We start from the raw sequence: 13,442 nt of genomic DNA on the forward strand, positions 1-13,442 counted from the left end.
ACTGGCAATTACAAGCCAGGATCGCAGAGAGTGGCAGAAACAGCACAGAGGGGCCCAGGAGAACATAATGAAGAGAATGGTATGCTTTTTATTGTAAGAATCTTAGAGTACAGATTCTCTAAGTAAAAGCCAGTATAAATACTGTACATAATCCGTCAGTAGTCCAGAATCAAAAAAGTACATAATCCGTCAGAAGTCCAGAATCAAAAAAGTAATTGGAGAAGCCCTCAGTTCAACATGCATGAGATAAACTTGTGCGCAGGGCCGATTTCTGGAAAGGCAACAAAGGCGCGGGCCTTGGGCGGCCGCAGCTTAAGGGGGCAGCTAGACCCGCTCATAGAAGAGAAAGATGCAAAGAGGTAACACAGGCTGTAAATGGCCTTTGGATCCTAATGAGGTTTCGCTCACTGCCCTCCGGTCCTCCTCAGTTCTTCGGGACCCTCCTGCACATTGGGGCCGCTCTCCTCTTCTGCGCAGTAGCATGGAGCCGCGAGCAGCAACAGGGAACCGGAGGTCAGTGAGGAAAGCCTCATTAGGATCCAGAGGCTTGTCTCTTCTTAGGTAAGTATGAGATTTTGTACCCCAGCTTCATCTCCGGTACCCTTTTAACCTCCTTCATAGGCATTAGCTACTGTCAGCCACAGGGATCAGGCATGGATCACTCAGGGAACAGTTTGGGGCTGAAATCTGTACAGATGCACTGCAAGGCTACAGCCTAGCGATGTGTTCTGTTGCTACGAAGGGGAGGGGCGATGGTGTGGCCATTCATTTCACTGCAGGAGATCACTCACTGGCTCCCACACCTTGATGGGAGGCTGACCTTGTGCGCTCGTCGCTTCCGTGCCCCATTTACAAACTGCATGAAATTTGCATATCATTTGCATCAACTTGGAATTATTAGCATCTCACTAACCATAGCCAGGGTAACTGCTGCTCCCACAATTCATAGAGGCATTTTTTGAGGACCGTTTCCACTGTTTTTTTTTTTCTTTTGGCAAACAGAATATGAGTTCAGCAGAGGTCATGATGAACGTTGTACAGGCGATAAGAATCAGAGGTGAAGCCATCGGTGCAGATCTCTCTCTTGTGACTTTAAGAGGAGCAGAGGCAAAATATTGTAGGTTTAAAAGCAAACCTAAAGTGAAAATAAACTTATGATAATGAATTGTATTTGTAGTACAGTTAAGGAATAGAACATTAGTAACAAAGTAAAGCCTGATATTGTTTCCAGTACAGGAAGAGTTAAAAAAAACTTCAGTTATTTATGCAAAAGAGCTTGCCTGAGCTCTCCAACCAAGCTTGGTCTGCTACAGTGCTGTTTTCTGAAGTGCTTAAAGGACCAAGAAACAGTGAGAGACAGCTTGAGATAAGGTTTTACTGCAGGAAAGATCAAAGGGTCGTTATTTCTGCTTTGTTTTATAGTGTAAAATACAGAGCGTGGTTTTAAAACTGAAACAGAGTGATGCAATGTTATTTAAAAGGAACTCCGAGCACCTCTCATGGGTATGCCTTTAAGACTTCGACTAGTACTGCAAAGTACTAAAAGATGCATACCTCTCTATGGCTTGTGCTCTCCTCTTTCATTTGATGCCTGAATCGCTGTTCTACACCAAATAGTTTTTGTTGAATTTCAATTAATTGCTGCTGCCATCTTGGCTATGTTATTATAACTTCCGGGTCACCCCTGTCTTTTCTATTAGAGAAGTGCATTACTGAATGAAGCAGGAAGAGGAAGTGACACGCATGGGCATTGCAAGAGGCTCCTCCAGGGGGGGTCATAGCACGACTTGGTTGGAAGTCGTCTGGTTTAAAGGCATGCCCATGAGAGCTTTATAACAGAAAATAAAAATATGAGACTGTTTTCTTTGCTACTAATGTTATATTCATTGTCCGTTCTACACATACAATTCATAATCTCATAAGGTTTTTTCGCTTCAGGTTTTAATTCAGCCTCATAGAGAACTTGTCTGAATTTTATTTTTTAGCTTTTCTAAACCAGCCGTGCTGCTTAAAATATCCCTGTCACTAGATAAAGGCACATCAACTATTCACAGAAGTCACTGTGATAGTCACCCCTTTCTGCAATCCATGCACAGGCTGAAGGGTGTGAGGGCGTGTCATTCCTGTGTATCCACTGACTGAGTTTGGCTTCTACTCCCAAGTCAGCAGAGTCAAGCAAGTCATTTACTCCATGCAGGCAGTGTTGCCAACTCGTCAGTAAGGAAAGTAGCTATTGGCTGTCCTAGAAGTCGCTGGATGACGTCATCACGTAATTTGCATAACGGCTCCACCCCCGACCCCGCCTCCCACACATCATCCAGCGACCTGTCACCTGATGTCACCGCCTCGCTCACCAGCAAGAGCCCCTGACTGGAAGTGCGGTGATTGGTTGCCCCGTACTGGGCGGCTACCAGCGGCTTGGTGGGGGGGGGGTACTCCTGCGAGAGGACGGGCGGCGGGCCTAATATGTGAGTGCTTTGGGACGGGGGAGGAAGTAGCCAGATTTGTCGTTAAGTCGCTTTTTAGAAAAATTGTCGCTAGAGGGACTTGAAAAGCTGCTAAATATAGAGACGAAGTCGCTAAGTTGGCAACACTGCATGCAGGATTGCATTAAGAGAGGTGTCTACTGCCTTTAGCCCTATCACAAGTACCGCCACCTAGGGGCAGAGATGCTTAAAGCACAATTCTGGGAAGAAAAATCCTTTTAGTATTTGGTGGGCTAGAAGGACGCTGCTATCAGTTTTGTGTTTTTATTGACATCCTGGGACTTCATCTGTGAGAATTTTTATCATTTCCTGCCCAGAGAGGAAATGGAGAAATCTTTCCACGTGTGACGAGGACAGCGACAAATAAAACTTTCTGGTTTTGTACAGTGGGGAGGAGTCAGAATATCTAATTCATTTTTATTGGTGTTTGTCACCTCCTTTTCCTGGGACGACTAGTTGTCATATTAAACCAACAACCCTCCATAATGGAAAGATTTGTTTTAGAAACATTAAACCAATAAATAATTATTGTATTATTATTATTGTAATTAGCGCAGAGAAAAAAAAAATAAATAAAAACGTATCAAACAGACTTTGTCTAAGCTGTGGATAGGACAGCAGTCAAGAGACTGCTCTCAGTATCTTCTTCCCGCCCCCTCCTCTCCTGGGGGCGGAGTTCTGCCTCTAGGACTCACAGTGCAGTGGCCACATTGTACTTTGAGAAGGGTGTGGTCTATACTTTCGGGATTCCGAAAATTATATTTATACCAGGACTTGCGTACAGGTTGGAGTGTGTGGATGGCCATTGCAGCTTTTTAAATCAAGCACATTTGTTTTTAAATTACATTGGCCTCAATTCACTAAGCTTATCTCCTGTCTTTAATAACTCTTCTAGAGTTGTTACCATGGTGATAAGGCATGTAGTATTCAGGAAACATTTTACCTCAGGCAAACCTAAAGTTAACTCTTCTGTCTTTAAGTTAACTCTTTAATCCTTAAAATAACTCCAGAGTTAAAGACAGGCTGTTCATTAAGGTGACTTATGTAGTACTGATGCATTTTCTACTTAGATGTATAGTTTAAAAGGAACCTCCACTTCACTAGGTATCTGTCCTAAGGCTTCATTGTGTGAATCCTACGCTCACTACTAATCAGTCTATTCTACAGAGATTCTCCCTGAGAAAAATTCTTGGGTGACCATGTGATTACTGTAGTCAGGTGATCGATTTGCAAATCTCTAATTAGCCAGTCGCAATTGTGTCTCAGAAACAGGAAGCAGAAACAATGCAAGATAATAAGAGGAGGAGCAGCCAATCACAGACAGGTCACCTGATCGGAACCAGTCACATGCCGACATATAATCTCTCCCAAAGTGGAATATCTGGAGACTGCATTGATTGTTTTAGGTTCCACAAGAGAGCTCTAACATTAGAGGAATACAGTAGCAATTGGGGAGAAACATCCAAAGTAGCTGATGTCTATTGCTGAAGATGGAGGATTATCCTATCAAGACATATGCCTGACACTAAATGATGGTGGATGGGTACTATGACTCCTGTACTACGCTTTATTCTAGCTGTTGATTTGTTAAGTATTTTTAGAGTTGGTAAATTATATGCTAATGATCCAGACAGACTTGCATGCACATTTAATGAAAATAGTATGCAGCCTGAAACTGAACTTCCTGTTGATTTGGACTATTGACTAAATCCATGTGGCATATACTTTGCATTAAATCTGCATACAAGTTAGTATTAACATCTGACCGACTATCTCTAGAAAGCCTGCAAGAGCTGGAGGGAGACTTCACCTACCCAAGAAAAAAGAAGTTACATGACCATAACTACAACCATTTTTTAAGGTAGTTTAGTGCATTTTTTTATCAGTGGCTGGTTTTATTGCTTTCTATACTTCAGGTTTGATATGATTATGTCTGGCCAGTGCAGCACTGTAGTAATGGCGTCAGTTTCATTTTTACATTTTATCTGAAGTTCCCCGTTTGTCGTTTTTCTAGGAACTGAGAAATACCCGAGATATCGTTCTGCAGGTCCAGCCATCTGCAGAGCCCCAAAACAAATGCTACGCAAAAGACATGGCGCCCTCTCTGGTCTGCGGTGTCCGTCAAGCCGTGTCTGATGGGATTGCAGAACAGATACTAGGTCAGCTGCAGCATACGCCCTTCTACGCCCCGCCCACTGCTAAGCAATTCAAACACAAAGAAAACAGTATGGCAATCTTCAAATGTCACAAACAACAAAACACACATCGGTTGAGTGCATGGCAACTGCTTCCTGCCCAGCTCAGGGGTTTATGTTCTGTATGAAAATACTATAAATCCTAAGGCACTTGCCAACCAGGCCTGGAGGCCGCAGTGGTGCCTGGCAATTGCGAGGTGGTCTCAGCCCACCCCAGCTCTCCGGCCGGTTATGTTGGGGGGTCGATACTGGGCAATTGTAAAGAAGTCATTAACGGAATTGTTAGATTTGTTTTTGGATTTGTTGTGGTGAGAGGTTCCTGATTATCAGTCGCTATACCTGGATTTCCGCTGTGGTTAAACCACACTTTTAGTGAAAACCCATATTTGGAGCAATCCCAACGTTTTTGTCAGAAGCGGACATCGCTTTGGGGGTGGCAAGGTTAGCTTCTAGTCCTCGGGAAACTAAGTAGCGGGCGTCCCCCTGATACTCCGCCAGTCCACACCACAAAGCTGGTCTAGTGTCAGCATCCAGTGGGCGGTATTGTCATGTGGCCCACGACATGGCAGCGCTGTGTTCCTTGGCCTTCATCCTGAGCGCCGCGATGCTGGAGCTCTTGCGGTCGGGTTCAGTGTTCAAGTCGTAGCCGTTAATGCCAGGTCCCATGGCGGCGCTGCTAAACAGGCCACTCATATGCGTCTGAGCCACGTGGGAGCCGGGGCCCGGGACGCTGAGGAACTCAGACACGCCCCCTGCGGAGTGCGGGTGAGAGTGTGGAGACATGCAGGAGGAGACGGTGTCACATGGTACCACGCAGGCCGGGACCGGCGATCCCCCGCCATTATTCCCAATCCAGGATGGGTTCTGAATCTGCAGGGAGACAAAAAAAAGGTAGAAAAGTGTGTCAAATAATCTCACAAAACTGCTTCTTGGTCATGTCAGTATAATGTACAGTTGTAAGTGATGATCGTAAACTGGTATTTACGATTACGTGAAATTTTGCATAATTTTTTGCAATTACAGCCATATGTAATTAAAATTTGAACATTCATTTTATTTTACGTAATCCATTCTAAATTTTGCATAATTATGCAAAACTTTCCATAATTTTGTGCCTACTTTAGCAGTTAATAGCAAAGCAGCTACGCATGTTAAGGGGAAGGGTGGGAACAAGTAAAAAAAAAAAGAAGAAAGACCTTGTCGTTTTTGAGATAATTGATTTTGAAAATACAGAGGAAAAATATTTTTTAAACTTTTTAAAATTACAGTTTAAAAATTATTTTTCCAATATTGATTATCTCAAAAACTACAAGGTCTTCTTGAAAAATGTTTTTGCATTGTCCCCACTGTTCCCCTTAACATATGTAGCAATTTTGGTAACAGCGCATGTGGGGGCTTTGCTATTAACCACTAAACCCATCACGACATTATGCAAAAATTACGCAAATTTGCAAAATGATCGTTCCTGCTTACATTTACATACTAAATTATGATTTTTCTGAAATGTTGCATTACGATTTTGCTTCGTAATTGCAAATTGTGCTGCAAAAATACGATTATGCGACATGCGTGCACATCACCGCACTTGTGTTTCATTTGATAATCATTGTGAATTCATTTGTAATTAATTGAAATTGTTATTATAAATGTTGTATACGACATCATCTTCTGTAGTGTTGTACACACTTGCGATAACGATCCTTTACAAGGAACGATAGTTACCAGACGAGCAATATTGGAACGACTGGAATGCAACGTTGGGATGCAGCAATTATCATACACATTTTAACGATCGTTCTCGCAGAAAAGAACGATCAGAGGGAAATGTTGCGTACATATTTATATAAAATAAAAAATAAAAAAAACATGGGGTTACAATAGATAAGAATATATGTCAGTTAACTTGAAAACAAAGTTTGTTTGAAATTTATAATGTAACAATCTTTACGGGCCGTGCTACACAGGAAGTACGGAAGCTGGGCACAATCCAACGCAGGCGCACTAGCCCTTGTAACGATCGTGCTCGGCAGATAACTGTACACACTATAGTTTTTTAACGATTGTCATTCAATATGATCCATCCCGTTGGATTTTCTCATCGTGACGATATTGTTCGTTCGTCATTGTACTTAAAGAGACTCTGAAGCGAGAATAAATCTCGCTTCAGAGCTCAAAGTTAGCAGGGGCACGTGTGCCCCTGCTAAACCGACGCTATTGCGCCGCACAAAGGGGGTCCCTTCACCCCCAAACCCACCCCAGCACGACTTGGTCGTGCATTTGGTCGCTCCTGGAGGCAGGGCTAACGGCTGCAGCCCTGCCTCCAGTCGCGTCTGTCAGCGGCGCATCGCCGCCTCTCCCCCACTCCTCTCAGTGAAGGAAGACTGAGAGGGGCGGGGGAGAGGCGGAGATACGCGCTGACAGACGCGCATGGGGCAGGGCTGCGGCGGTTAGCCCTGCCCCAACCAGGAAGCGCTCCCCCGCTTTACGGAGGGGATTTGTGGGATCAGGAACCCCCGTTAAGCCGCGGGATAGCGGCGGTTTAGCAGGGCCACACATGCCCCTGCTAACTCTGAGGTCTGAAGCGAGATTTATTCTCGCTTCAGTCTCTCTTTAATGATCGTTTGGTAAAGTTATTTACCCGATTGTTGGCAGACCGATCGTTAAGCTGCTGTTTCAAAACAACAATAGTCGGCAGTGTGTAAGAAACAAACATGAAGACGTACAAATGCAACTTCTACATGTTGGGAGACAGCTGTGTTCCTTTGGCCAGATAAAATAAACTCTGCATCACACTACCAATCAATTCCCCCACACAATCCCGGTGCAGAAGCTTGAAGGGGCATTCACATTTGTGTGTTGTGTTTATCCCACAATTTTTCCAAATGCAAATGTCAGTTCAGCTGCATTTTACATGCACTTGAGTTCCTGCACTTGCAATTATGTTACTATGTGTTTTTTTTTTTTTTTTGTTGGTTTTTTTTTTTGCAATCCAGCAGTTTTTTTCCCCCCAGCCATTTGTCTTTAATTCTGCAAATGTGCCGCAATCGCATCGTACACCCACTGGATTACACAAAGATTGTAGCAGAAATGCGGCTGTGGAGATTGAGTGAAACTGGGATCACACTTCACAGCGGAAAAGGGCCCTCACTGTATAAATGAATTGCAAAGTTTTGCCGGGCCTGACCACCAAGGGAAGCTGCTCTACACTACAGGCCTATAGTGTATTATATGTATTATAGATATATAGTCCGATACCACAGGACACCTTCACAGGTCCTGTGGCATCCATGCCTGACCACCAGGGTGAGCTGCACTATATTATAGGCCTATAGTGTATTATAGATATATAGTCAGATACCACAGGACACCTTCACAGGTCCTGTGGAATCCAGGCCTGACCACCAGGGGGAGCAGAACTATAGACCTATAGTGTATTATATTATTAAAGTTATATAGACAGATAGCACAGGACATCCTAACACAGAGTTCCCCAACCCTGTCCTCAAGGCCCACCAACAGTACATGTTTTGCAGAAAACCACAAACATGTACAGGTGGAGTAATTAGTGTCTCAGCAGAGCTAATTAACTACCTCTGTGGATTTCCACAAAACATGCACTGTTGGTGGGCCTTGAGGACAGAGTTGGGGAACACCACTAACATGTCTTGTGGAGTCCAGGCCTTACCACTAGGGGGAGCTGCACTGTACTATAGGCTGGTTATATATTTTAGATGTATTATCAGATACCACAGGACACCTCAGAGTTCTTGTGGTGTCCAGACCTGACCACAAGGGGGACCTACTCCATATTATAGGCTGACAGCCTTCTTTTTCACTGCAAATCGTGATTTCACCGGATGCAACACAAGAAGGAACACAGAAAAAAACGCAGCATGAAAGACTTTTTAAAATTGCATAAAAAACGGAATCGCATGTAGTGTGAAAGAACACTCATACATATACTCAGATGCCACAGGACACCTTCAGGAGGTATTTGGGGGCCCAAGCCTGGACAGATCACACAAGGGGGACCTGCACAATACTAGGCAGCTGGTTGTGATGTTATGGGTGGTTGGTGTGTAGTGTACGTTTGCACTGTTCCTGATCTTTTTGTTTTTATAGCGGATGATAAAGATGGAGGAATACAGCAGTAAGTGGAAATAATAACGGCTTCTGCATGGATGATCTCCCAGCGGATTGGTCAGACCGATCAGTCAGTGAGAGCGGAGGGGCAGGCTTGGCGCTCTGTCTTAGCACCGCCCCTCACGGATAATCCACTCACCTCAAGGTTTATAGCAGGAAACTCTGTCTCCCAAGGCTGACTTATTACTAACAGAGCTCACTGGAAAGCAATAAATAACGGCAAGGTACAAAGGAGACATTGATCATACGTCCGATTTGAAAATCCTCTTTTTTTTTTTTTTTTTTTTTACAAAATCTGTGTTTCGGGGCAAAGGGAGATTCAGAAACAATCCCTCAATAAATGGAAGTTGCGAATATAACCCTTCTGAGAAATGTCTGTAAAATAATACGGTACATAACCTTCATTATTAGTGTAATTATTTCATGTTTAATGGAAAACTCAACAGTGGCAAAAAAATTATTCGGAACATGTATCAGAGCCCCAAAATATTTTTTATAAGAATTATTATAATAATAATTTTTATAATCAAAATGTCCTCTCTGCTTTAAGGTAAGCCACACCCTGATTGATATTCTGGTGGACTTCCTCCTGACACTGCTGGACTTTCTCCTAATACAGGTAGACTTCCTCCTGATGCTGGTGGACTTCCTCCTGATACTTTTACCAAAAATAGATTTCCATATCATTCTCCTGGGTGTTGTTCAGTTTTCTTTTTAGTTGGTGCTTTTATTCCTAGTCTCCTCCTGTGTCTCCCCTCATGTTTCTCCTACATGGTTATCTTCTGTGTTTCTGTCCTGCGTTTCTCTCCTATGTTTCTCCCCCATTTTTCTTGATCTGTGTTTCTCTTTCCATGTTTCTTTCCCATGTTTCTCCCCCTTGTTTCTGCCACATTTCTGTTCCTGTGTTTCTCTGTGTTTCTTCATCCATGTTTCTCTCCCGTGTTTCTCTCCCCGATGTTTCTCCTCCATGTTTCTCTCCTGTGTTTTTCTTCCCGTATGTTTCTCTCCTGTGTTTCTCTTCCCGTATTTCTCCCTCATGTTTCTCTTCCATGTTTCTCTCCTGTGTTTCTCTCCCTCATGTTTCTCCTCCATGTTTCTCTCCTGTGTTTCTCTCCCTCATGTTTCTCCTCCATGTTTCTCTCCTGTGTTTTTCTTCCCGTATTTCTCCCTCATGTTTCTCTCCTGTGTTTCTCTTCCCGTATTTCTCCCTCATGTTTCTCTTCCATGTTTCTCTCCTGTGTTTCTCTCCCTCATGTTTCTCCTCCATGTTTCTCTCCTGTGTTTCTCTCCCTCATGTTTCTCCTCCATGTTTCTCTCCTGTGTTTCTCTCCCTCATGTTTCTCCTCCATGTTTCTCTCCTGTGTTTCTCTCCCTCATGTTTCTCCTCCATGTTTCTCTCCTGTGTTTTTCTTCCCGTATTTCTCCCTCATGTTTCTCCTCCATGTTTCTCTCCTGTGTTTCTCTCCCTCATGTTTCTCCTCCATGTTTCTCTCCTGTGTTTTTCTTCCTGTATTTCTCCCTCATGTTTCTCCTCCATGTTTCTCCTCCATGTTTCTCTCCTGTGGTTTTCTTCCCGTATGTTTCTCTCCTGTGTTTCTCTTCCCATATTTCTCCCTCATGTTTCTCCTCCATGTTTCTCTCCTGTGTTTCTCTCCCTCATGTTTTTCTTCCATGTTTCTCTCCTGTGTTTCTCTCCCTCATGTTTCTCCTCCATGTTTCTCTCCTGTGTTTTTCTTCCCGTATTTCTCCCTCATGTTTTTCACCCTCATGTGTTTCTGCCTGTAAATGCCTCACAGACATGTGATTTACATGTTAATCTGGATGGTAGAATACATTAATGACTGTAGCTGGAAATTCTGAGTTTTTCTGGATCTGACGTATTATAATGAGATGTGGAATGACCTCAGCGCACCTCGCGGACAGACAGACGGCGAGTCTGAGGCTTAATGCGCTAGCGGCGTCCTCGCTGAAGTCATGCATTGCAAATGTTATATTACAGCCCAGAACTGAGTACACGGTCTGATCGCTTCATAAATCGGAAATCCAAACGCCTCTAAACTGTTTATGAGGAGAACTCTACAGCTCAAAATGTGGACCCATGAGCCCAGCTAAAGCGATAACAGCAGACTGTGGGGGAATGGATGCTTCTGATTGGCTGGCCCACTGCTGCTGCTGTTTGTCTCGACCTAATCGTGATGTCAGATCGTCTATGCCCTGGCCCATGGCCTAGGGCACCAGGAAGCAAGGGGCGGGCAGCTGGCTGGCACATTAAGGCCTTTAAACTGCCAAACATGTAAACCACAGCAGTCACAGCTGCCCTGCTTCCACAGGGGTGAGCAGCAGAGCACTGGTCCTATGCTCACCCCATGGGACAAAGGGAGAACACAGGACGGGTGGTGCACAGGACAGGGCTTTGAGGGGAGGGGGGGGGGAGGTGGGTCGGGTGACAGTGAACCTTATGCGGTAAAATGTCCACAGCCGGCCCTGCACACTTGCAGAGTTGTCTGAGAAAATCGCAGCAAGGTGCTCTGGATGTCTGTGCTGCAGGAATTGGCTGATAACTTGTTGACTCGAATGTGGTTTGTTTCACATCAGCTAATGCAAAATAATAAAAGACCTGCTGCAGAAATTCTTCTCTTGTCTTTACCAGCCTACAGCTGCCAGCTCATGCCCAGCCACTCTGAGACACCGCCCCTTTAGTCACATGCAGAGCCGGGACAAGGTCCTCCAACACCCAAGGCTGAGACACCAAAGTGCTTCCCTCCCACCCCAGCCGTCACACACTGATTGCTATTAGACTAAGAGGCGCCCCAGGGCCCCCAACACCTTAATCTCTAGTTATCTGGCTTGCAGTCACTGCCATGTATCCCCTTTTCTTATTTCTCTCTGCTCCAAACACAATTGGGTAATGATAGCTGAGCAAGTTGTGCACCCCTCCTACACTGCACCCTGAGGCTGGAGCCTCTCTCGCCTCTGCCTCGGCCCAGCCTTGAATGTACTCTCATAACACACCTGATCAGACAAGACTATAATTTGCTATAGGTAGAATTGGAGGCTCATTGCCTCATCCGCTAACCCTTGTGTCTCCTCCCCTAATGTCCTCCACCCCCCTACCCTCTAGATTGTAAGCTCACAAGGGCAGGGACCTCCTCCTAGTGTCTCCACCCCACCCCCTCTAGATTGTAAGCTCACAAGGGCAGGGACCTCCCCCTAGTGTCTCCACCCCACTACCCTCTGGATTGTAAGCTCACAAGGGCAGGGACCTCTCCCTAGTGTCTCCACCCCACTACCCTCTAGATTGTACGTTTGCAAGGGCAGGGACCTCCCCCTAGTGTCTCCACCCCACTACCCTCAAGATTGTAAGCTCGCAAGGGCAGGGACCTCCTCCTAGTGTCTCCACCCCACCCCCTCTAGATTGTAAGCTCACAAGGGCAGGGACCTCCCCCTAGTGTCTCCACCCCACTACCCTCTAGATTGTACGTTTGCAAGGGCAGGGACCTCCCCCTAGTGTCTCCACCCCACTACCCTCTAGATTGTAAGCTCGCAAGGGCAGGGATCTCCTCCTAGTGTCTCCACCCCACTACCCTCTAGATTGTAAGCTCGCAAGGGCAGGGATCTCCTCCTAGTGTCTCCACCCCACTGCCCTCTAGATTGTAAGCTCACAAGAGCAGGGACCTCCTCCTAGTGTCTCCACCCCACTACCCTCTAGATTGTAAGCTCGCAACGACAGGGACCTCCTCCTAGTGTCTCCACTCCACTACCCTCTAGATTGTAATATCACAAGGGCAGGGACCTCCCCCTAGTGTCTCCACCCCACTACCCTCTAGATTGTAAGCTCGCAACGACAGGGACCTCCTCCTAGTGTCTCCACTCCACTACCCTCTAGATTGTAATATCACAAGGGCAGGGACCTCCCCCTAGTGTCTCCACCCCACTACCCTCTAGATTGTAAGCTCGCAACGACAGGGACCTCCTCCTAGTGTCTCCACTCCACTACCCTCTAGATTGTAAGCTCACAAGGGCAGGGACCTCCTCCTAGTATCTCCACCCCCCCTCCCCCCTGTAGATTGTAAGCTCACAAGGGCAGGGACCTCCTCCTAGTGTCTCCACCCCCCCTCCCCCCTGTAGATTGTAAGCTCACAAGGGCAGGGACCTCCCCTAGTGTCTCCACCCCGCTACCCTCTAGATTGTAAGCTCGCAAGGACAGGGACCTCCTAGTGTCTCCACTCCACTTTATGAGTCATGACTGTGGCTGTCAGACTCCTGCAATGGATTGTGGGACTTGTAGTTCCATAACAGCTGGAGGGCCAAGTTTGCCCACGCCTGCTCTAGTTTGTAAGCTCACAAGGGCAGGGACCTCCTTCTAGTGTATCCACCCCACTACCCTCTAAATCAGGCATGGGCAAACTTGGCCCTCCAGCTGTTAAGGAACTACAAATCCCACAATGCACTTGCCTTTATGACTCATGACTGTGGCTGTCAGACTTCTGCAATGCATTGTGGGACTTGTAGTTCCTCAACAGCTGGAGGGCCAAGTTTGCCCATGCCTGCTCTAGATTGTAAGTTTGCAAGTGCAGGGATCTCCTCCTAGTGTCTCCACCCCACTGCCCTCTAGATT

At 45.7% G+C, this 13,442-nt stretch overlaps 1 protein-coding gene across 1 annotated transcript in view; it reads right to left on the bottom strand.

Moving 5' to 3' along the window:
• Positions 1-1,689: 1,689 nt before the first annotated feature.
• ALX4 (ALX homeobox 4) overlaps positions 1,690-13,442 on the bottom strand; it is a 125,937-nt gene continuing 114,184 nt past the window's right edge. Inside the window, exon 4 of the mRNA XM_068259667.1 lies at positions 1,690-5,551. Within this exon, the coding sequence (XP_068115768.1) occupies positions 5,228-5,551 (324 nt within the window). The 3' untranslated portion in view covers positions 1,690-5,227. The remainder of the gene's footprint in view (positions 5,552-13,442) is intronic.

The sequence above is a fragment of the Hyperolius riggenbachi genome, chromosome 11 (genome assembly GCF_040937935.1).
Source record: "Hyperolius riggenbachi isolate aHypRig1 chromosome 11, aHypRig1.pri, whole genome shotgun sequence".
In the NCBI taxonomy this organism is placed as follows: domain Eukaryota; kingdom Metazoa; phylum Chordata; class Amphibia; order Anura; family Hyperoliidae; genus Hyperolius; species Hyperolius riggenbachi.